This window comes from Falco cherrug, chromosome 4 (assembly GCF_023634085.1).
Source record: "Falco cherrug isolate bFalChe1 chromosome 4, bFalChe1.pri, whole genome shotgun sequence".
NCBI classification, from domain to species: domain Eukaryota; kingdom Metazoa; phylum Chordata; class Aves; order Falconiformes; family Falconidae; genus Falco; species Falco cherrug.
In genome coordinates this window covers 80,206,985-80,229,066 of record NC_073700.1, presented here as the reverse complement: position 1 = coordinate 80,229,066, position 22,082 = coordinate 80,206,985, and the positions used below count along the sequence as shown (strand labels likewise).

The following is a 22,082-nucleotide window of genomic DNA, read 5'->3' as shown; positions in this document are numbered from 1 at the left end:
GTGATGATGAAACCGATATTTTAATCTGAGGAGTTAGTGGGCTCTGTCAGGAACAGACCCACCTGGAGCAGGGAGAGGGGCAGAAAGGGCTGAGGAGACTCAGGCGATGCCCCACCCCAGCCTCACCCACGCTAGCATGCTTAATGCAGCTGTATAGCTGTATATATATACAGCTGTGTGTATATATATAGTATAGCTGCTTAATGCAGCTGTGTTATGCAGCCAGCTGTGTAGCAGGAGCCTGCATGTGGTCTCCGTCATGGTTAATGCACCAGGACTGGTTATGCTTGTTAGGGTAGGGAAGATTACCCATGAATGTGATATTTACATACTAAAAGAGGTGAATGGGAGAGTGGGGAGAAGGCAGGATGCCTGGGTTTGCTAATGGTGTTGCCCTGCATGTTGTGATAAAGAAGGAGTTTGCTAGGTGAAGCCTGCAAAAAGACATGCGACCCACAGTTCCCCAGAACCCTTCTGCCATAGTGATGTACTTAAAATGTCAGAGCAAAACAGCTTTTTTCATAAGACATGGGTACAGAATAATTCAGTAAGGCAAAACAAGACAGCTTGTGTAATAATCTGCCATAGGAATGGCTCTGCTGCTTGCCATACTAGCATAGGTTAACTCCAACAAGTTCTTGGCAGCTTTGATTGTTCCCCTCTTTTTTATCACAGCACCTTTCTTGACATCAGAGCGTCTGTTGTACTTTACTTCACCCATAGATCTCTTTTCCCCCAAATTCACTGCTTCCATTACCTGTGCCCACATAACTTACCGTGCTTTGTCAGAAGAGAAAGAATATACAGCCTTCTCCTCATGAGGTAATCAATAGAGCTTCAGAGATAAGCCAGCCAGTGAAGGTTTGTAAATAAGTGTCACTTCTGTCTTCAGCGGCCCTCCATTTGTGACATTTGCAATGCTTTTGGTCTCAATTGACCTGACCCAAGGGAAAGGTGTCAATAAGTCTCTGCTGAATCAGAGCTCCTGAGGTTACTGCTTCACTGGAGAATCACCACCTTATGCCTCACTGCTTTTCTTTCATAAATACTAAACCCTTATGCTTTATTAAGATGTTATGTACATCATGGATGAACTCTCTAATGAATGATCATCAAAAGATGAACATGTCTTTGTTTAAAAGGAGACTGTGCAGGGTGCACCCTAAAGCAGTAACACTGTAGATTATACTTTGGGTGACTGTATTTCTATCAGAGCATCTAGCTAACATAGATGTAATGGAATACTGACCAGGAACTTCTACAGAAGCACAGAACAGTACAGCTACTAGAGCTGTAGGCAGATCCTTACAGAGCAAACGCTTACAGCCATCCCTTTGAAGAAAGAGTAGACAAGGGAAATGCTACAGTCAGTGCTATCTAACAGATCAAAACATGGACTTAAAACATTATTTCCAACCTATAAGCCTTTTTTCTAAAATTGGTATTTATCAGCTGTATCATCTATGGTGAGACATAAAATAAAGAGATGCAAAAATAATTATCTCAATGGAAGTAAAACAACAAAATAAGAATACAAGAAAAAATACACCTTTATCAATGTTCTGTTGTAAACTGGTCATAAACTCAAAAATATTAATCCCTTCCAAGGTATATCTGGGAGAGTGCCATTACTTTTTAGAAATACCACATACGTATCATCTTACAAGTTTAAGCTTGTATATGGTTTGTGATAAGTCCAGAGGTCAGTCACTTTCCAGAGATACAGAACTGGTGGTCAGTAGAGCAGGACTTGTGCACAAAGGAATGGGGAAAGTGCCTGAAGTTCCTTGTCACCACCAGAGCTCAGTGACATTTAATTGTGTCGGCTTGAGCTCAGCAAGCATCACCTAAGTCTGTATGTGTTTGAGGTGTTGAAACTTTAAGAAGAGGGAAAAATAACACTTAAAAACCCTCCCAAAACAACACCTCAGTTCTGTTTCCATTATGACATATTTCTGAAAGGATAAACGATAAATCAGTATGCCCAAATTGTTCATGCACTCTGAAAGGGAGTACTAAAATCTGCTATTCATTTTTAGAGGCTGAACAGTTCCACTACAAGTCTTATTTTATAATGCAGTGTCGGTCTGAGCCCCTGGAGCTCACCTGGACCCCCAGAGCTCAGGGTAATGCCTGGATTCTGCTCAAAGTTGGGAGACTGGATGCAGCGAGAGGCTCAGGGTCATGCACTGGAAGTGAGATATCCCTCACATTTCCAGAGGGAAAACAGACGCACTTGGGAGTTTTTAAGCAAAGTGTTTTATAAACCTTTCTATTTGCACATATAAGCTGGTAAGTATATAAACATGAAATAATTATTGCAGAATCACAGAATAATTCACATGGGAAAGCAGCTCAAGGGGTCTTTAGCTGAGCCTTCTGCTCAAAGCAGGGTCAGCTTGAGATCAGACCAGGTTGCTCCACAGATCTGTTCAACATAGAATAAATGACGGGGAGATAGCAGTTGTAGGTTTGGGGGGTTTTTTTGCCTTCCACACTTTAGCTATATTTTAAGATTCTTAGACATCAAAATTTTTAAATAGGTCAAACATTGGCTTAGTTAATGGTGAGCCTTGGTATTAGAATTTGATACGCCACTTGATCTTCTGCTAAGAGTTAAAATACTAAAAATGCAATACTAAAAAGTTTTATGTATTAGCTTGAACATTTCTCTGAAGTAAATGGTCACTATTATCACTGTTTTATTCAAATCCTGTAGGGTCTGTGCAATCCTCTCAGCTTTTAGAGCCAATTATGAACATTTCTAACACTTTGTAAGGTACATCCACCAAACAAAGAAATCTAACCACACCACCAGAAAGCACCACATAGGCTAGAGCCAAATCCTCACTAGGTATATTTCAGTTTTAACTCAGAATAGAATGGAGACTGACTCTCATTCCTTTGAACGGAATTCTTCTTTTGGGGTATTGCTGTAATTAATAAAAACCCCTACAATAATGGCAAATATTAATGAGTGAGACCTTTTTACCGTAAGTATTTGCCATTATGGTAAGAAGGTCTTACTCGTGAACAAAGCAGTAAAGGGAATAGGCCATGAATTTGCAAGTCAGCAACCGGACGCTTAAGTTTTGTATAATAAATATTTACTTTTAAAATAATTTAAAAACTTCTACCCAAGACTAACCGCTCAAACAAGAATACAAGGTGATTGATTACCTTGGAAAAATTACTTGGTAATTAATCATTCCAATGAAACAGCTACTTTCATTGTTATAAGGATTCAGCCTCCTCTCAAGTCCTAACAAAGATGGGCTTTGCCCTACTGCAAAACTCTGCTGTTCTCTGAAGGTTAACAAGCATTGGACAGTAAGAAGGTGGGAAATTAATTCAGCCTTGGTGTGCTCTCAGAAAACACTTGGAACTGCCGCCTTTTTTCATAAGGGAACCTAAATCAAGTGAGCCTGCATGATTTCAGCAGTGGCAGCATGCCCAGGCAAGAGGAGATCTTTGAAAAAAGGACAGTTCCAGGCTACAGGTCAGAAGCAGGGTGGCTGGTCATAAATTTGTGTTTAAATTGATACCAGAGACCAACAAGTAGGCCAAGAATGAGAGGTTTCTATATTTTTCCTTCTTTAGTGAGACACTACCTTTACTTGAGATTCCAACCAGTTTTGGAGACTAATGTCACACAGAATTCCAGCCTTGAGAAAAAGCAGAAAAATAACAGGCCTGATGTCTATGTCAAACAAGCTGTAACTTCCTAACCAGGTGTGGACAGTAAAATCTGACCAGATAGAGAATGCAATGATGAGATGACCAGAAAATATGGCTCTAAAGACTTAGTTGTCAGTTATAGTTATTAATGGAAAACTTATTTTAGTCTAAAGAAGTACTTTTACTTCTGCGAACTTCTCAGCTGATAACCCCAAACTTTCACTAGTCTTTCTCTAGTCTTGTCTCAGTACAGCTGATGGGTCAAACTCTGGCTGAAGGACTGAGCGAATGTGTTGATCAGCAGGCTGCTCCATACCAACCATTCTGGCCCCCACGTACTCACTGCACTGGGAGAACAAAGCTGCAGACAGGACAGATAGTCACACCGTGGCACGCTGCTCTCGGCAGGTTCTTAGGAAGAGGATTTACTGCCCACAGCCACCACGTGAGATGCTCCTGGGCCTATGAGCAGCAAAGCGGCTAAAGACCAGCCTCATCCACTCCTCAGATACCACTTGCAAGGCAACAATGGCTGCATACCAGCAGTGCTGAAGTTACTTAACAGATCTGGTCTGTCTCTGAAAGTCTCTCCATTATGAATAACTGGGTGGGGATAACCTACGAAAAACTACAAGTTCATTCTAAGAGTCCTTTCTTCACATCTGTGTGGCTTTTTAAAAGGCAATGGAAGTGTGCAATAACGAGCAGCGTCTGCAAGCTTTCTCCTGGGAGATGAGCTGGAAAGAAGAAATTGTGTAACTGCTTGGACCCAAGGATGATATTGACTGAGACTAGATCTGCCATTTTTGCTCCAGCATGGCCTGCTATGTATCTTAAGCATTCACCAGTGCAGTCATCTTCTCCTTTGCCTCTTAACAAAGGCCCAGCAAATACAGAAGACTATGTAGGGATGTGCTAAAAAACATGACCTGAGCTATATCTCTTCTTCAGTCTGGTTTCCAGGCTGTTGGCATCTGTAATGGAAATGAAGCTCTGGGGAATGGGAGTCTTTTCTCTGTCCATCTGTCCCGCTGCTGGCTGCAGCCTCTCCCTGCTGTTCCCATCGCACTGACACCTCTGAAAGGTGACAATTCTCTTGGCTGGTTTTATCCACAAGGAAGAGAGGGTAGTCTTGGTTTTGTTTCGACTCCAAATCCTAAAAATGGGAATTAACAATGTGACTTCACAGCAAAAGAAAATTCTTAAAATACACACCAAGATGTAGATAAGCAACCTGGTTAGCTGTTAAAGACAATACCATATAACATGAACAATGCAGGTTAAAGGGTGCATTTAGCAGTGCCATGTATTATCTGCACTATGCTTGGATTCAAAATGAGGTAGGAAACTTTTAGGGAAAAAATGAGGGCCAAAAAAGGTATTTTCCACCTAAGTACTTGGCTGGATGTTTGTAATTAAGAATGAACATTGCATTTCTTTTCAGGGACAGAGCATCTCCTAATACCGCAGCTGACTTAATATTTGAATATTGAATATCATCACAATTTACTGATGATTGTTGTTGTCCTGGTATTTTCTTCCCAGATCACTGGAACTGGCTGGTTTTGACTCAATTTATGTCACAGCCCCAACCTGTTGACTACCTCTAGCCAGAACTCCTACAGGTATCACCTCCCATATATAGAAATGAAAGCTCTGACACTGATCTGGGAAAAACTTTTCATATCACAGTAATAAGTGATTTGCCTATAACCCATGAGTTACTAGACTTGGTATACTGGGGCTTCTCCAAACTTTTTAATTATGAGAATGAGGATGTTTCTCCCAAACTCTATTCACCTGTTCAGTCACATAGCAGAATAAAAACTAATTTCTCTTAGTATCTCTCTCTGCATTCACTGTAAAACCTGGTGGCAATTTTATTTTGTAAAGGGATATATTTATTTTTTTTCCAATAGAAACTAGCAGAAGTATGTAGCAGAGTAGTTACATTAATTGCTTTCAGCTGTATTTCCTTCTTTGTGTGACTTCTAATTGCTGGTGCTTTGCTAGAATGCTACAGCCTGTACTGCTTTACCTGAATCAATATAGGCAATGAGGTGCTACTGGCTTGTTTGGATACACTTCTACCATAAGATGGCAGCCGTAGTACATAAACTTTCAATAATATACTAAAAATTACAATTATTAGATCAATATGTATATGATCACTACTGTCCTTACTGCATAAACCAGAAAAAAATGGTCTCATTGTAGCATTATCTGGTACTGCATTCATGGTATGCTATTAGTTCATCATTGCAGCTCTTCCAAAACAAGCTGACTTGCCAAGAAAAAAAAAATTAATAAAAATTTGATCAGGCATAAAATGACTGTATTTTTGGTTAAAGTGCAGAACAATAGTACAATATAGGTATGGTATAGCTTTTGTTTTTATTCGGCTATTTAGTATGCTGTAGGTATAAATGAGACTTAAACCAAGCATCAAACTGAACCTTTCCGACGTTAATGTGATGATAGCTGTGTTATTATGAGCCTAATGGTATCTAGTGCACACAATAATACATAGGTGTCATGCTGGGAAACCAATGATCTGGCTCTCATTCTGACTGCAGGCAAAGAATATCTCATCAAAGCTATAAATTTCATGAGTCTGTTCCCAAATTTAAAACCCTTAAGGAAATGGCTTTCATGGTTCAATAGTTTTAAAGGGTTGCTCTTACTTGGCTTTGTAACAAGGAAATTAATAGTTCTCCTAAACAAATCAGAATTATGCCATAGCTGCATGCATTTTCATGCTGTTGCCTTCAGCATTTTACTTCCTTCTCCAGATAACATCGCTGCAGAATCCACATTGAATTCACTGTGGGGAAACATTTATTACCTGCTATGATTTTGCACTATAGCATTAGATAGGTGATAGAAGTCGTTTACTCTTTGCTATGTAAAAATTGTTTTCTTTAGGTCATGCGAAATAGAGTCAGTTTCTAATCAACCTTCACTTTTCACAGAGTAAAACCAATCCAACCTAATGTCAGGGCGAGTTAAGTTTCTGTAGGGTGATGCAGAGCAACCGACCAAGAGGTAGACGGCTTATGGGACTGCAATAACAAAGAAGCACTGAAGTGATACACTTCTGTGTTAACATGTTTTCTTCCCTTTAAAAATTCTGACTGCAAATATCAAAGCTCCTTAGAAGAAATAATCACGTTTAAATTATTTTCTTAATTTAAAGGTATACAAACATTTTCTAATGAACAGAAAATGAATACTGTGTTAGGAGTAGCTGGTTTATGTCACATTTCGTGCATATAATGCACCACAACTAGTGCAGTTCTGGAGAAAAACTACACTTGAACAGCAAGTGTGCAGTGTAGCAACACATTACAATGTTTCATTAACAAATAAGAAAATACTATGGATTGTCATTTAACCAGTAAGAAGTTACACATACACTGGGATTAAAATATCAAGATATATTTGCTTTTGTGCAGAATCCTTATTATTGCACATTTTAGAACCAACTATTTTGATGCTTATAGAGCTACAAACAGGAGATTAACAGCATCTGTGTCAAAAGTAGCTTTGCCTCTTTGGCTCGTGCTTATATCTTTAAACATGAGTTTGTAGCATTCAGAATAAAAATTCTTGCATGAAAACAATTAGGTAATATACTAAGGAAATTCCCCTAATATCAAACAATTGCACATATAATGCTGAATTTATGATATATCTATGGTTCAGCATAAACCATACTCTCATAAATCAGAAACTGTGTGAGTGATTGACAAGAACTTCCACATCTCAAATTGCTGATCCCCATATGAGGGAGTGGAAAGGTCAGACATTATTTTCTAAGAACAAAAATTATAGTAATAGACTAATTTGCTCTTCTTGAGGGTGAAGTGGTTGTCTGTAATAGAAAACACAGTGTTGGGAGTCTACAGAATTCTCAATAGCCCACCGTTCCACAGGGGGAAAGAGCAAACATGGAGGACTCAACCAAAACCAACAGTAATCCATCATAAACTGCACAAAAAGCGGTAAATTTGCTTTAATATGAGGAAAATGACAGCTTCTCCTCAAGCATGGAAAACATAATTATCCCCTAAGCCACCCTAAAATAGCTATCACTCGTGCAAACCAGAAAATGGCAATTCCCAGCTGGGGAGGACCACCACTATCATGCATGAGCAGGATGAAGTGGGAAACAAATAAGTTCTCTATCTAGGTTTTCAGATCAGCATATGACTTTCATAACTTAGAGGGGGAGAAAATAAAATAAAAGGGACATAACTGTCTGCTTGGGCACATGTGCATAGGGGCATGTGTGTATATTTACATACAAAGAATATACTGCTTCACACTGTGTATATTCACAAAGAAGATACACTTTCACAAAATGTCTGTAATCAGCTGAATTAAAGTTGTCTAAACTTTTGCTCATCCCATCTCTAAGTTAGCCTTTGAGCATATTCAAATGAGCTTTGAGCTTCACCCTGAAGGAGCTAAGCTGTTTTCAGTATCCAAGCTAGCTTGTGCTTGACTGCAGCATGCACGTGACTTTAATATAAGCCACAATATTCTGCATCAGGTTTTCAACTTAGTTCTGATGAAGAGTAACACTCAGATGCATCATGTCATAGTCATGTAGGGCTGTTGCAGCCTCCTGCTTTACCCACTGCGTTGTATTCAAAAAACTTCCAGACACAGAAAAAAAAAGACATAATGAAAATGAACTTATACTGGTAGTCTGAAAACTCAAGAATATACAAAAAAGTCAATTCAGCTGCAAATTTTAATTAGATAAAGGCAATAAAGTCACCTATTTTGTACAGTTGTATTTTTTTGTATAGTCTTTATTTGATCTTTATTAGTTAAACCCCTCTCCATTTAGTAAAAATGTCTACAAACAAGTCATTAAATAGGTCTCCATTTTTCTGGAAGGATGAATTTAGGAGTGCATTTTGATTTAGCTGCATTTGTCTCACTTCATGTCAAACACAGCTGATCATGTTAACAGTGCTGGTTATCATTACTTTGCAGTGAAAATCTCTAAATTTCAGCACTTGATTTTTGAATTAAATAACTTAAACCAAGGGAAAGGTTTCTGTTTATCAGCCCTGACTGTAGACTTCTGGTGACATATGTTGGATTTCTGAAAAAGGAGTTACATACAAGTATGATTTATGTAATCATACTTTCATGTTAAATTTTAAAGAATTTAGGAAAGACACAGAAATACTCCTTTTAAGCTCATCAGCATTATGCATCAAATGGAAGCCTCTGTATCTTTCAACATCTGAACCATTTTTCACACTCAGGTGTTTGAGAGCCAAGCAATATATTTTCATACGAAACCTGAACACCAAATAACCACCCTTCTCATCTTATGCAGCCATGAAGTCTCGGGCTGCCACAGAGCTTAGACTCATAGCAAAAGGACAAAACTGCTGCCATGGACTCAATGGGAACAGATTATTTTGCACAAATGAGACCTATCTGCTGATTTCAGACAGGATAATTTGGGTGGATAAAACCAAACATCAAGTGCACTGGGGATGGGGGCAGGCAGAGAGGCCAAGACATGGCCATAATCCATCCCAGCCAGTAATTCCCCCTGCCATTACTCTACCTTTGTGTAAGTCCCATCCTAAAACCTAATTCTCTCACTTTTTCTTCTAAGTTACTTGTTCTGTCCTTCAAAATTCAGAGGCCTTTCAGCCCTTTCCAATGGCAACCCTGCCCCTTCAGATCCTGGTGAGGACTAAGCTTTGAGAAAGGCCTATGGCTTTCTGTGTTGGCCTGAAAAAAAGGAAGAACCTTCACTTTCTTCCCATCTACCCTGTGATCTTATTCACCATGGTGCAGAGAACAGTCCTTAAGGTCCTGTGTCGTAAATCCATGCCTCTGTCTTTTCTACATCTGCCTCTTCCACTGCAGAGAAGTCAAAATCATATTCCCCCTCCTTCCTGAGATGGCTACAAGTGGTTGATCTGTCTGCATCAAACAGACCAGTGCTGAATTATTTTATATGCTAATTTACATGATAGCTGCATTCGTTAAAATGAGATCTAGTGTTATTAAACTCCTGTAGAGTAATTGTGATTGAAATTTGTTCATGAGCTACACACATTTGAACCTCATGAACCAGAAAATAATTCGTAAAAGATATTGCTTAAGCATAGGCATGTTGTTCTTAAAATATCTGAAACTATAACTTACACAGTCAGGATAAAATTGAGGATGAATACTATTTACAAATCTGATTTAACACTTAATATACAGAATAACAGTAAAAATACAGAAGAGTGGGAAAAGAGGTGAACTTATTCAGTTGAAGATTAATTTATCCTAGACCAAGATAAACTTCACTCAAGGGACTTCAGTGAGTGTTGTTCTAATCCTAAACCAGAATCAGTAATATTTTTGGTTTCTTCACGGCAATCTGTGATGCTATCGGGCTATAAATCTACATGTGAATTTCCTGTACTAAACCTCCCATTTACTGACCTGCACGGGCTAAAAAAGCAGAGGTGAACTGAAAATCATAATTATGAGTATAGGAAAAAAAGGTTTTTATTTTACATTTTCACTACTGACTTCAAGGTCTAATGACACAGCAAGAAGTTATTTTATTCTGTTAGAATGGAAAGAATGGTATAGAAGGAATTAGACCTGGGTGGGATGGCCTAATCAAGACAAACGTTTGACATTCATTAAAAGACAACGATCATGTGAAGATGGAAAATGTTTACATGGAAGAAAATGATAATGCAACATGAAACCAATTAAAAATCACACGAGATGCAAACATAAAACTAATTACTTATGAAAACATTGTATGTAGCAAAAAATCCCTGCTCCACCCAGTCCTCAGCGACATTTATTTTAATCACTGATCAGAAGAAATTTCAGAACCGATTTAGTAGAACATATTCACCCAACTTTAAAGAATCAAAGCTCTTGTTCAGAAATACCAAAATATGCCTGAGTTATAACTATCCTTTAAGGATAACATTGCTTTGTAGAATAAAAGAAAAAATTGACCTGTTTGCTTAGTAAATGCTATTAGTAGTGAATAACCCATCAGCTCTCTATACCGTGTTCAAAAAGCTTTTAGAATTTTATTGGTATGGTGCTCAGTTCTGATAATTCAGCTTTTAATGCAATCAAGAATATCACCAGGAGCTACTTAATTAATTCCCCTCTGCAGCATGAATTTAATTTTCAATGACTTTATTGAGAACTTTTTTTGTTAATTTTACAATGAGAAACTCTATTCACTGTTACACAACTTGCAAATATTTCAAACAAGACAGCAATCTCCTATTTTTTTGATTTTTTCTGTTCCAAATTCAGCTCCTGAGATGAATTTTCTGCCTCAGCTTCATTTTCATCTTCCTGTAAAAAAAAATGAAAACCTGAACATTAATCAACTTATTGAAGAAGTACACTTTTTGTACTTATGCATATGTATAGAATTCTGTACAGACTTTTTCTATCTTTTGCCTAACCAATAAGCATAAAAATAAGCAAAAAAAGATCATTTATTCATGCATTTGATTTTGCTCAAGAATTGAAATAAAAATGATAAGAGATTTTAAAAAGCTTAATCACCTACATTTATAGTAGAAGAATAATTTAATGAGTAAATATTTCACTGATCAATTTACCGCATGGTTACATAAAGAAATTACTAAACCATACACGGATGACAAGATATTCAAACATCTGCAGCAGACAGTATTATATACCTTTCCTTTGTTCTTGACCAAAGGTTTCCACTAAATTACTTTTGAATGCAAGAACTTTCATCATTGTTCTAAAAATTACTTTTGAAAAGCATCTGCCACTGAAAAATGTTTCATTTTTTTGAGACCAGATACGTTTGCTTCACCATTTGATAAAAGACAATAAATTTAACTTCAGAGACACTTTATGTGCTGCAGCATCGTATTTTTGTCCCATCTAGCATATTTTCTTGACAGGTCTGCCAATTTTCCAATTACTTGTACCACCATATGTTATCTGAAGATCAGTCAGGTCTAAAATAGGAAACATGAGCATGTCAGGCAGCAGCATGCTTACAATATTCTACACCTTCAGTTCCAAGAGTAGGGCTCATAATTCACTACAGGTTTCTCTGGATCTCACAGAAAAAATGAAGTGACATCATAATGCCGTTTCCATAGGAATGGATACTATTTTGTGTCCAGCACAAAATCGTGACCTCCAAAGTATAAATTATGGAAGATGGAGAAAACTGTTTTATAAAGCAACTTGTAACCCATCGCATCATGAACAGTCCTTATCACACATTAGAAGTATGGCCAGTTTTCCTGCCTGAATTTTAATTCAAGATACAAAGAATCTTCCTTTTTTCCAAAAACACAAAGAAGAAATGAACAGATATTTGGGAATGAAGAAGTGTCCTGGTTGCTATAACACCACTCATCATAAGTCAACAGAGGGGGCAAATGAAATGTCATGGGACCCAGGAACCCAGGGTGCAGTTTCCTGCTTTGAAACAGCACTTTCATTCTTCTAGGAAAATAACTTTATCTTTTTGCATCCTAGTCCTCCTTTCACCATCAAAGGGTGTTTTGTAAGGCTAATCACAATAGATTTAGAGATACAAAATACATAGGGAGATCACATGGGCAGCACAACATAGAATAACAATGGAAAATCTCATTAAAAAATGTGGTCTCGTGTTATGTTACACACTAAAATAAAATGGAAAAGCTAGTTGTTCTATTAAAGAAACACACACTCCCAACTATTGTGCTTCTAAATCCTCCCCCCTTCTGGGGACAGGCTAGGCACTGAGAAATATTTACATGACTGACCACTAAAGGCTAAAAGCATTTTTCTTATCTTTCTGGACTGTCATCTCTTCAATCGCCTTTAAAACGTGTAGGGAGCCCTGTGGCTCTTTTAGTTCAGGTGAGAAAACATGTCTGCGCATGTATGTGAAACCAGACTGTTGATTTGTTGAAATTACAAGTCTAGCATATATTCAAGAGTGTAATGTACAGTACACATACAAAGGTCAAACTTCTAAAGAGAACAATGGCAAGGCAGAATGGGAAACAACAAAGGAGCGGTGTGTAACTAAGCTTAGATATACTGCTTACAGGTGACAAAGAATATCGCTGAGTGAAAAAGCCACCCCCTGAAACTTTTGGCTTCTTTCATGAAGGACTTGTTAATAAAAGAACAGCAAATCTACATGTTTCTGAAGGTCCTTACCTACAGAAGCTGTATCCCTATTGACCTCAGTGTCAACTAATCCACTTCCATAGCATACAATCTGCCATTATTCCAACGTCCTGACTTGTACTCCCTCATACAGCAAATATAAGCTCTACACATTCTTTTCCCAGCACACTCGACATTCTGCTCAGGGCTTCCTCCCCTCAGAGAGGGTGCATGCAGACATTTCAGAGATGACAGGGCCAATACCTTCACTAAGGAGCAAAAGCGGGTGAAGGGATATTAGGCTCAATACTCAGTATCAGCCTCCTAAGTCAACTTTTTGTGGACAAAAAGGTTTTATCCAGTAAAAGAGGTTGTTTTGGTGTTTGTTTTTTTTTTTTAAGAGTAAAACAGAATTGTCTGGCTTTGTGTAGACTCGAAATGTTTTAATTCTGTGCTCATAAGGTCATGCTTACTCTCTGGCAGATTTCCTAGGTTACAGCAGCAGTTGCAGTGATTAGTATTTTCTAAGATGCAGAAATGATAGCTGAGTGGCTACAGCAGGGCCAGGATTTTCTCTGTGTGAATATTCAAGATGGAAGCATCCCCACTGGGACATTTTGCAGTACCAATACTCTTTCCTTTGTTCATCTCTTGTTGCTTCAACCAGGTAAAACATACTCAAACAGGTAAAATCTACCGGCAGAGTATAAATTGGACTTATGTGGGCAAATTCCCACATTATTTTTTGTTATTTTGACATTCTCATGCACAAAAGCTTTCTGAATTATGCTCCACATAAGGCATCTTAATTTTGTAGGCACTTTTACTCCATCTGTTTTCCACAAACAGAAACTTCCATTTCATCTTGAATCAGAAATCTAAGTTTATTATCTCTGAGCATGGGTGACTGCTGTGCAAAACACAGAGTAATGACGGTTGATCTTTCCCAAAGTATGAATTACCAAAGCAAGAAACCTTTTTTTTTTTTGTCAGACACACCTTCAGCCACATCAGTTCCCAGACCTGTGCATTGCCACATGAACAACTGTGCTAGCACAAAAGAGATGGCAGAAACGATTGGCAGGGGACATGGGAAAGTATGAACAACCAGTTCTGGCACTCATGCAGCTTTCTGCCAGAAAAGAAGTGACAGCGGTGGCCTGAGAATGGCAGACTCAGCAATGGCTGAAAATCATCAGAAATTTTTGAGATGTGAACTCCTGTAAATCATAAGAAGTGGAGTATCACTGCCAGCATATTTGGGAAAGATTTGAACTGGCAATTTAGAGCACACATATTAAACATACTCCAAGATGTGAAGATTCACTGTTCTTTCAGTTTGCTGACAATGACAAATTTCTATGAAATTTTTTTATCTTTTTTTTTTAATAGCCCAAGAGGCATCGCAATACTGAATTGGTTAGAGTTTCTAATGTCATTAATAATGTTTGAATTTTCAGCTAAATAGCCTATCTAGCCTAATTTACAAGAAATTATGCTAAACAGAATACAGATTAAATATATTTAATATATTTGTTTTACTAATTAACATCTATCATTACCATCATTATAATGCTTTTAATTCTGATGGATAGCAAAGGAAAACCTTTTTTTCACGTTATCTGTTAAAAAACAGCCCATGATGGCAGTGTGTAAAGTTGCTATTACCAGTGGTTACACAGCAGATGCAATACTGAATTTGAGTTTCTGTTTCACAAAAATTCAGTTCACACTATTTCTGTAAATGACTCATATTTCCATTTTATGTTATTATTTATTTTGCTTCCAGTCACCTATGATTTTACTGTCTAATGCTTCCTGTCCTAAAAATCCTGAAATAGAGAACAGTCATTTTGGTGTTAAAATGTTCAACTTTCAAAGTAGTTTTTTCTAGCATAAGTCAAAATCAAACTTCTCTCAGTATCTTTTCTGGCTACAGACCACCATAGACTCAAATATTATGCAATTTTGAACACGCTCACCAAAAAGATGCCTCAGCACAGATCTGGTGACTTGTAAAAGCAGCAGAGGGAAGTGAATCCCTCAAGACTGCATTACTATTCTTACTGGAAAAGAGCATTTAACAGCCCAGAGATTATTTTCATGTTGAAATGAATAAAGTTTACTAGTCTGGAATTGTCATTCTTTCAGATTTTCAAAGCCAAGTGGTAAGGAGAAGTACAAAGGGTGTTATAAAGTGCTGTTAAACCCAACACCCTGAATGGAAATGTCAGCTCAGGAGCTCCTTAAGCCATTGATGACTAGACATCTCATCAGCATCCTGATGGCCTGATGGATCTTCCCCATCAGCTTTTTTCCTACATCCTTTCCCCAGGCATCACTCCTCTTCCCTGATGGAAACAACATATGGGATTAAAGGGTCCTTTGGATGTTCTCTGGATCTCTTCAAATGTCCTATGGATATCTCTTCTTTCAAACTACTTCGTCTACACTTGGTAGCTGAGCATCTATGGGTCACAATAACAGAACGAGGCCAAGAACGTAAAACTGAGACCCCAAAATGTAAATAAGTGTTGTGAATTATCACTGAACTATGGAGCATTCAAAAGCTTTGCTGAAGTTAAAGGGAATACTTCGCTATTTAGATGTTTTTACGTGCCAAAAACTAAAATTGAGAAGCTGACTTATATGATCCTGTTTCTGAAAATGTTGATCTGACAGTTGAGAGAGACTGTCATATAACCTCATCTCTTCTGAAAGCATGTTTAAGGTCAACTACAAATAGTGCTCTGAATAGAGAATAACAGGTCCGATGTGGAAAGTTAATTTTGTAGTTTTTATTCCAGAATGCTCCCCTGTAAACAAATTATGGCATTAAAAAAAAAAAAAAACAAAAAAAACCCAACACCACCAAAAAAAGAAAGCAAGAAAAAAGCCTAGAAATAGGGCTTTGGGTGTCCCTTTCACTTTCCCTCCTCCAAATGATTTAATTCAAAACATCTAATAATTTCTTTTTATTCCATTAGTTAATGAAATGAAAGCTGTAAGATGACAGTGAAGTAGACAATTCTTAACTCTGTCAGGGAATCTGACACTAATCTGTATGTAGAACAGATCACACCTCAATTAACTGTGCTAGGAAACACACCAATCCACAGATCTGTGCATTACACCACACCTGTCATTTCAAAAGTTGCATTAGAAAGGTATACTTGATAAAATAAACCTGCTTTTGTGCACTTTGCAAACTGTAAACCATATTCTAAATAAACAGCTATATATCTGGTTAATAAGAAAGTACGCAAACCACAAAAATATCTTACTATGAAGAGGAATGACTAAAGGGTTCTCTATGCTATCACATAATCTAGAAATCATCTCAAAACTACTCAGGACCAAATTCAGATACTATTACTTCCTATAGTATCTTAACCCAAAAGAGCTGTAATATGACCAATATAGTAAGGTCCTGTGAGGGTGTCCAGCTAGTATTTCACCTCCCGCCTCACAGATTCTAGCTAGCAAAACATGAGTTGGAAGTAGGTAGAAATATTTTTAATACTTTTCAAAAATATATCAGGAAAAAGGGACTCTAGAAACTATAAGAGCTTTTCTTTCCATATGTTTAAAGTCTAGCTTTCTAATCTCATAAGCCAAATTTGGAGGAAAATGAGTTTTAGTCAAAAACTGGGAGTTAAATCAGTCTCTGTTAAATCAGCAAGAGGTAAGCATCCACTACTAAAATCCAGTATATTTTTTTTTCCCCAAAGCCCATGCTATCTTCTTCAAATGTGTTACTGACAACCCTTATAATGAAGAGTGGTGTGAAAATACAGACTACAACTGAAAGAGTTCTTTACCAATAGATATTAGAAGCAAATATACATTTCTTGTGATAGATGACAGTTTTCTGTCACCGTAGCTCTGCAGCGATAAGGCTGCTGTTTGTTTCCCAAGAAAAGGAGACCCTTGCTACATGGATCATTTTCATAGTGACAGTCTTGACAAGTTTGACATTTTCTTCATGAAGTATTCTGAAGCAGCCATCAAGAAAATGCCCCCTCTGGGACCACTGGCAAGCTGACAGTCGTACCTTTTAATGTGCATCTCCATTAATTCTTACTGTCAAAGCCCACCAAAATCCTACAGCGAAATCTCTGCTGATCTGCTACATTAAAAAATGGAGGCTATGAATGAACTAAACATTATAATGTAAGTAAACATGACATCAATTAACTGGAAGCAGCTCTCCACCCCATTTTGTTCAGTAAAAAGAGCAACGTTTAACTGTTTTTTTTTCCTTCACCAATGCAGTACGTGGCATCTGCTCTAGGTGGCAATGCAAGACTGCGAGAAGTATTTCTACAGTCGAGCTCCTCTTATGAAGCTACAAGCAGCTGCATGTTTATCACAAACGCTTTCCTTTAACTTCCACTGGTACAAGAACTTTTTAAGTCTTTCTGAAATGTTTGTCAGTGTTCTGTATTCTCTATTTCCTTGTTTCTAATTCTGATTATACAGATAAATGTACCATCGCAAGAGCCCTTACAGTCAAATTTCATTTAACGTTTAGTACAGAAGTGGATTTTCATGCCAGATTTCAAATCTTCCATCTGTTTCTCTCCTTTTTAGGAGGCAGCCATTCCATTGAGTGGCCTTTCTGGCTGCCTGCCACTACAGTTGGGATGCTCTTCAGGGCAGGTGGTGCTTGAAACCCAAACATTGTTTTACAAGATCAGCTGGTTCTCCTTGAAGAAAGCAGAGGAAAATGCTTCCTCTTTAACACTGAGTCTTTAAAGGTTTAGGTTTGTGAACTTTAGACTGTATCTGTGGATGCTTAGATATCACAAACCTGAAACATTAACTAAGAAACAGTTGAAAAGCAACTTTAATGGCATTGTACTCTGCGTGTATGGGACGCGCCTCCTTAATTTCCACTCTGGTCTCAGAGTGCACAATGGCGTTAGTTTGCAAGCCTTCAAGTCCGACACTGTCCTGATTAAGATCCTTTCTAAGGCAACTTTGTCACTCAATTATAATACTTAGGTCAGTGCATATATAAACATATATATGGAAACCACAATAGCATTTTCTAGTATGTGGGAACAGAATCATTATTTTTATGAATTATAAATGAAAACAGAAAGTTCCACTTCATATATAGAATAGTATTGCATAGCCTAGAAATGCATATTCTAATCAAATCAAGATGATTTTAAATATTCATGGTTATACTCCCACCATATTTACACTATACATTTACTAAATTATAAGCAGCAAAACTTCATGTTTGTATTCTTGATGCTAAGAAATAAAATAGCTTTTTCTTACAATAGCTACATGACAACAAAAGGTAATCAGGCCAACAATAAGGAATTGATAGCTCTTGCCTAATAAAATAAAAAAACAAAACCAAACACAAAACTTCTCAGATGTTAGGCTATACATGCATCTTGGTAGTTACTAAATGACGGCTGAAGTTTTTTTTCCATGCTTTAACTGTTTTCACAAATATGTTTGGCTATAGACAGCCTTTTATCAAAAGGTCCGAACATTCTTTGTTTCCAAAATGATTAATAACATTAAATAGAAAAAGAGGCACAACTGAATTATCGAAAAATGCTTCTGTAAGCTACAATCAAGACATGCTGCTTGCAGTCGAAGGCAGCTGAAGAACATCACTCTAAACAATACTGAAGTACATGTTTTTAATGGAATAAGACAGTACCACCATATGAAAGGAATAAATTCATCTCAATAACAGAGAAAATCTAGACCTTAATGAAAATGTTTTAGGAAAAATGAGTGCATTGCATGCTTCTGACCAAAATTAATTAGAGTTTTAATGTTTTACATTTCTAGCATAATTCTTTAAATGGTGCATTTATTTCATAGTAATAAACACTTGGTTCATTAAGTAAAGTTCAAAATCTGTGTTACTCGCTACATTTAACAACCTTTGGCCCTCTTCTTAAGTATTTCTTGATTCAGGTTTCCAAAGCATTGAATAAGCAATTGAGGAACACAATTAAATTTCATGACTCTGCATATTTAGGATTCTTATTTCATCTAAGACAAAGGGCAATTAATCTACCATTCTATACTGAATTCCAACTTTAGTGAGCCATGATAGATACTTAAATGAACTTACAGAAAATGCTTAATTAAATTACTGTAAAAAGCATAACCAAAGTTTTTTCTTTCCTTATGACAAAAGAAAATGCACATTTAATTAGAAAAAGTGTATTGCAGTATTTTAAATTTAATAACTTGGGAATTCATGAAAATATTGCTAAAACGTGAGAGCTAACAATTCAGAAAGCTTTTCTCTCTTTTCTCTTATATTTCATCAGAACATTTCACATGAGTACAGCCATGAAATTCTGTTCAGGTGCAAGGCATAAAAGATGGATCTTTCAATAGAGTTATTATGATGACATAGGAGTCTGAACAACACAGCAAAGGCCTTTATTTTAGCCCCCTATTTTCCAAAATGTGAGATAAGTGAATGCTGTAAAAATGGCTTTATAGTTGTTGTAATACTGAATGCCTATATTTAGCCACAATCCACAAAGTTGCAAACACAACTGATATAAATGGATGGAGCTGTAGAAGTAGACAGAGGATAGACTGTGACAGCCAATAGAACCTGTGCTGCTGAAGAAATCAAGAGATGGAAGAGACTTTTGCTTTTTATTTCTAAAAAAACAAAATTCCTTTCAGTAGGTCCTCCAAAACACATACTGATATTTAAATTCAGAGTACAACAACTACAGACAGATGTTCCAATGATTTCAACATCCATTAAATAAAATCCCCAAAAGAGCATTCTAGGCTAGGACCAGATCCACACCTTCATGCTAACAACTAAGGTACAGTCTCTCATGGAAGACCTACATCTCCGCTGCTGTTATGATTCATTTAATCTAAATTAAAACTAGCACTGCAGACCTACCCAGAAGTCAAAATCATTCCTTTACAAGCTGTATAAACATACTTTTAATATGATGATATAACCCAAAGATTTGGCTATGGACCGGAAATCAAACAAGACAAGAAAGCTACTGCTTTAGAACTTGGAATTCAGTTGGCTTGATAGCAAAGGAAGGCTTGTAGATTTGTTTGGGTTTATATTTTGACTTTATTTCTCATTTGAAGATAGCAATTACTGTTCTGATCCTGTAATGATGCCTGAATAGTCCTGTTTCTACAACAGATCAGCTCAGCTGTATGTGAAGCATCAAGGGTGTATTGGTAATAAACACAGTCAATTTGGAAACAAAATTGTAAAATTTCATATACCGAGGTTTCAATAGTTTCAAGTTGATCAGCTTCTACATTAAAAAATGAATGTATTAGGTGTAATAGTACAATTAATTCTCCTCAGCCTCCTCCACTCATCTGTGTTTCTCCATTTCCAAGTGAGGTTCTAAAGCCAAATGTTAGTTAATTCAGTGGGTATACTGAGGGATGTTTTGGTCATTTGTCATGATAGTGATGTTGCTTCGCTGTAATTTTTTGAAGTCAGAATCTGATGAAATCTTTCAACTGGAAATAATGCAATGTCCAAACATTTAAAGGATCATCCAAAGGAAGTTTGCAAAAACCTGCCCTGTAAAAGCTGCTTCTGCCTCCAAATATAGTCTGATACCCCCCCAAACTTTTTCTCTAACAATATTTATAATTTATGAGATGTATTTTACTTTGTAAAAAAATATATATTAGTTGCCTTTCAGAAACTTAGAATCAAAGTAATTGACAGACCTTGCCTTGGTGCAGGTAGTCACCACAAACAGGTTTCCTTATAGGTTCGCGGTTCATTTCTTTCTGATAAATTTAGAAGTTACTGTTTCACTGTACTACATCAAAGTCATCTTCTGGTTTGTGAACAGCTTGCTTCCCATCTCTGCCCACCCTCCAACAAATCACACATTACTTTGTTAGAAGAGAAAAAATACTTCAATGTGATTCAGTTATTGAAAAGCTATATTCTAAAAGATTCCCAAGCTAGGGAACTCTGGCTATAACCAATTACTGCTTGGCTTTTACGGTAGAAGAGCTCATTACAGAGCTGATATTATGAACCATTATTTATCTATTTTTTCCTTAAAACACTGAAGCCACTTCATATAATTTTGAAGCTCACTGAACTCCACTCCTCAGAAGACTACTCACTCCGTTTTTTTGCCTCCCATTCTGTTGTATCACAATGCTTCCAAGAGATAATATTCTCCAAAATCATTAAGGGTCCACTTGCAAACAGGTATACATGCACAGTTATATTACACTCATCTGATCACTGAACTGAACGGTACTATTTACTGGGGCTGTGTACGAAAATATATTGTAGAACCAGGCTTGTCTAGAATGGAATACTGAATTTAAACAGGCCCTGGAACAAGCATGGCATTTAAATTATCGGTATTTAAAAGGAAGCTATTTTCAGAGGACTATTTTTTGCTGAAATCCAAGTGCTGCCAGTCAGCTGCCTCTAAAGAGTTTCTGCCCAGCACCTTACACAGGGTCAGCAATGGCCCCGCAGCAATGTTCAGTAGTTACTGCTGCTGTCTGCTCTTGTACAACAGCCGCTCTCGTAACTGTCAGTGCTACCTAACAAAATCAAGCAAAAGCTTACATATTCATTCATTTTACTTAGTTGCAATCTGTTTGGTTTTATTCGTTGGCTGTTCTCTTTCTGTACATTCAGGAGCTCCAGCAATTGGATATCATGACTCTAAGAGTTAACAGCCAGTGACGACTTCATTATTTTCTGTTTACTGATGATTTAAGATAATCATCCTTTGTCTCCTTTAACCACAGAACAGGTAGTGGAAAAAAAAAAATTATGTGGGAAAACCAGGCTCACGTTCTGTTGCAAATAATACCTAGTATTTGCTACAACTCATTTTGCCTGCCTCCTTTCACCTACATGGACCTTAGACCCTAGACAGCACTGACATTTAAATCAGCATTTAAATTTAGAAACAAATATGTAACTACACTATTTCATCTGCCAACATAATTTTAAAATATTATTATTAAGAATATGAAGACTATAAAGAAAATACAGCAAATGCTGTCTATTTTGGTAGACCACAAATCAAGGATCTTACTCTTCCCGTATTAATTGATGCTTCCCTTTGCCTCTCAGTACTGTCCTTAACGTCAGTAGAAGTTACTGGCATTAATCATTTGTGACTTGGACTGAAGTATTTCCTTTTCATTTAAATTCAAAGAAACCTTTGAGGAGTAAGTTCTCAAAAAAGTGAAACGTGAAA

At 37.1% G+C, this 22,082-nt stretch overlaps 1 protein-coding gene across 1 annotated transcript in view; it reads right to left on the bottom strand.

Annotated features, from left to right (window-relative positions):
* Nucleotides 1-4,597: 4,597 nt before the first annotated feature.
* The window catches only part of PHF14 (PHD finger protein 14), a 173,923-nt gene continuing 156,438 nt past the window's right edge, over nucleotides 4,598-22,082 (bottom strand). Inside the window, exon 19 of the mRNA XM_055706704.1 lies at nucleotides 4,598-4,834. Within this exon, the coding sequence (XP_055562679.1) occupies nucleotides 4,613-4,834 (222 nt within the window). The 3' untranslated portion in view covers nucleotides 4,598-4,612. The remainder of the gene's footprint in view (nucleotides 4,835-22,082) is intronic.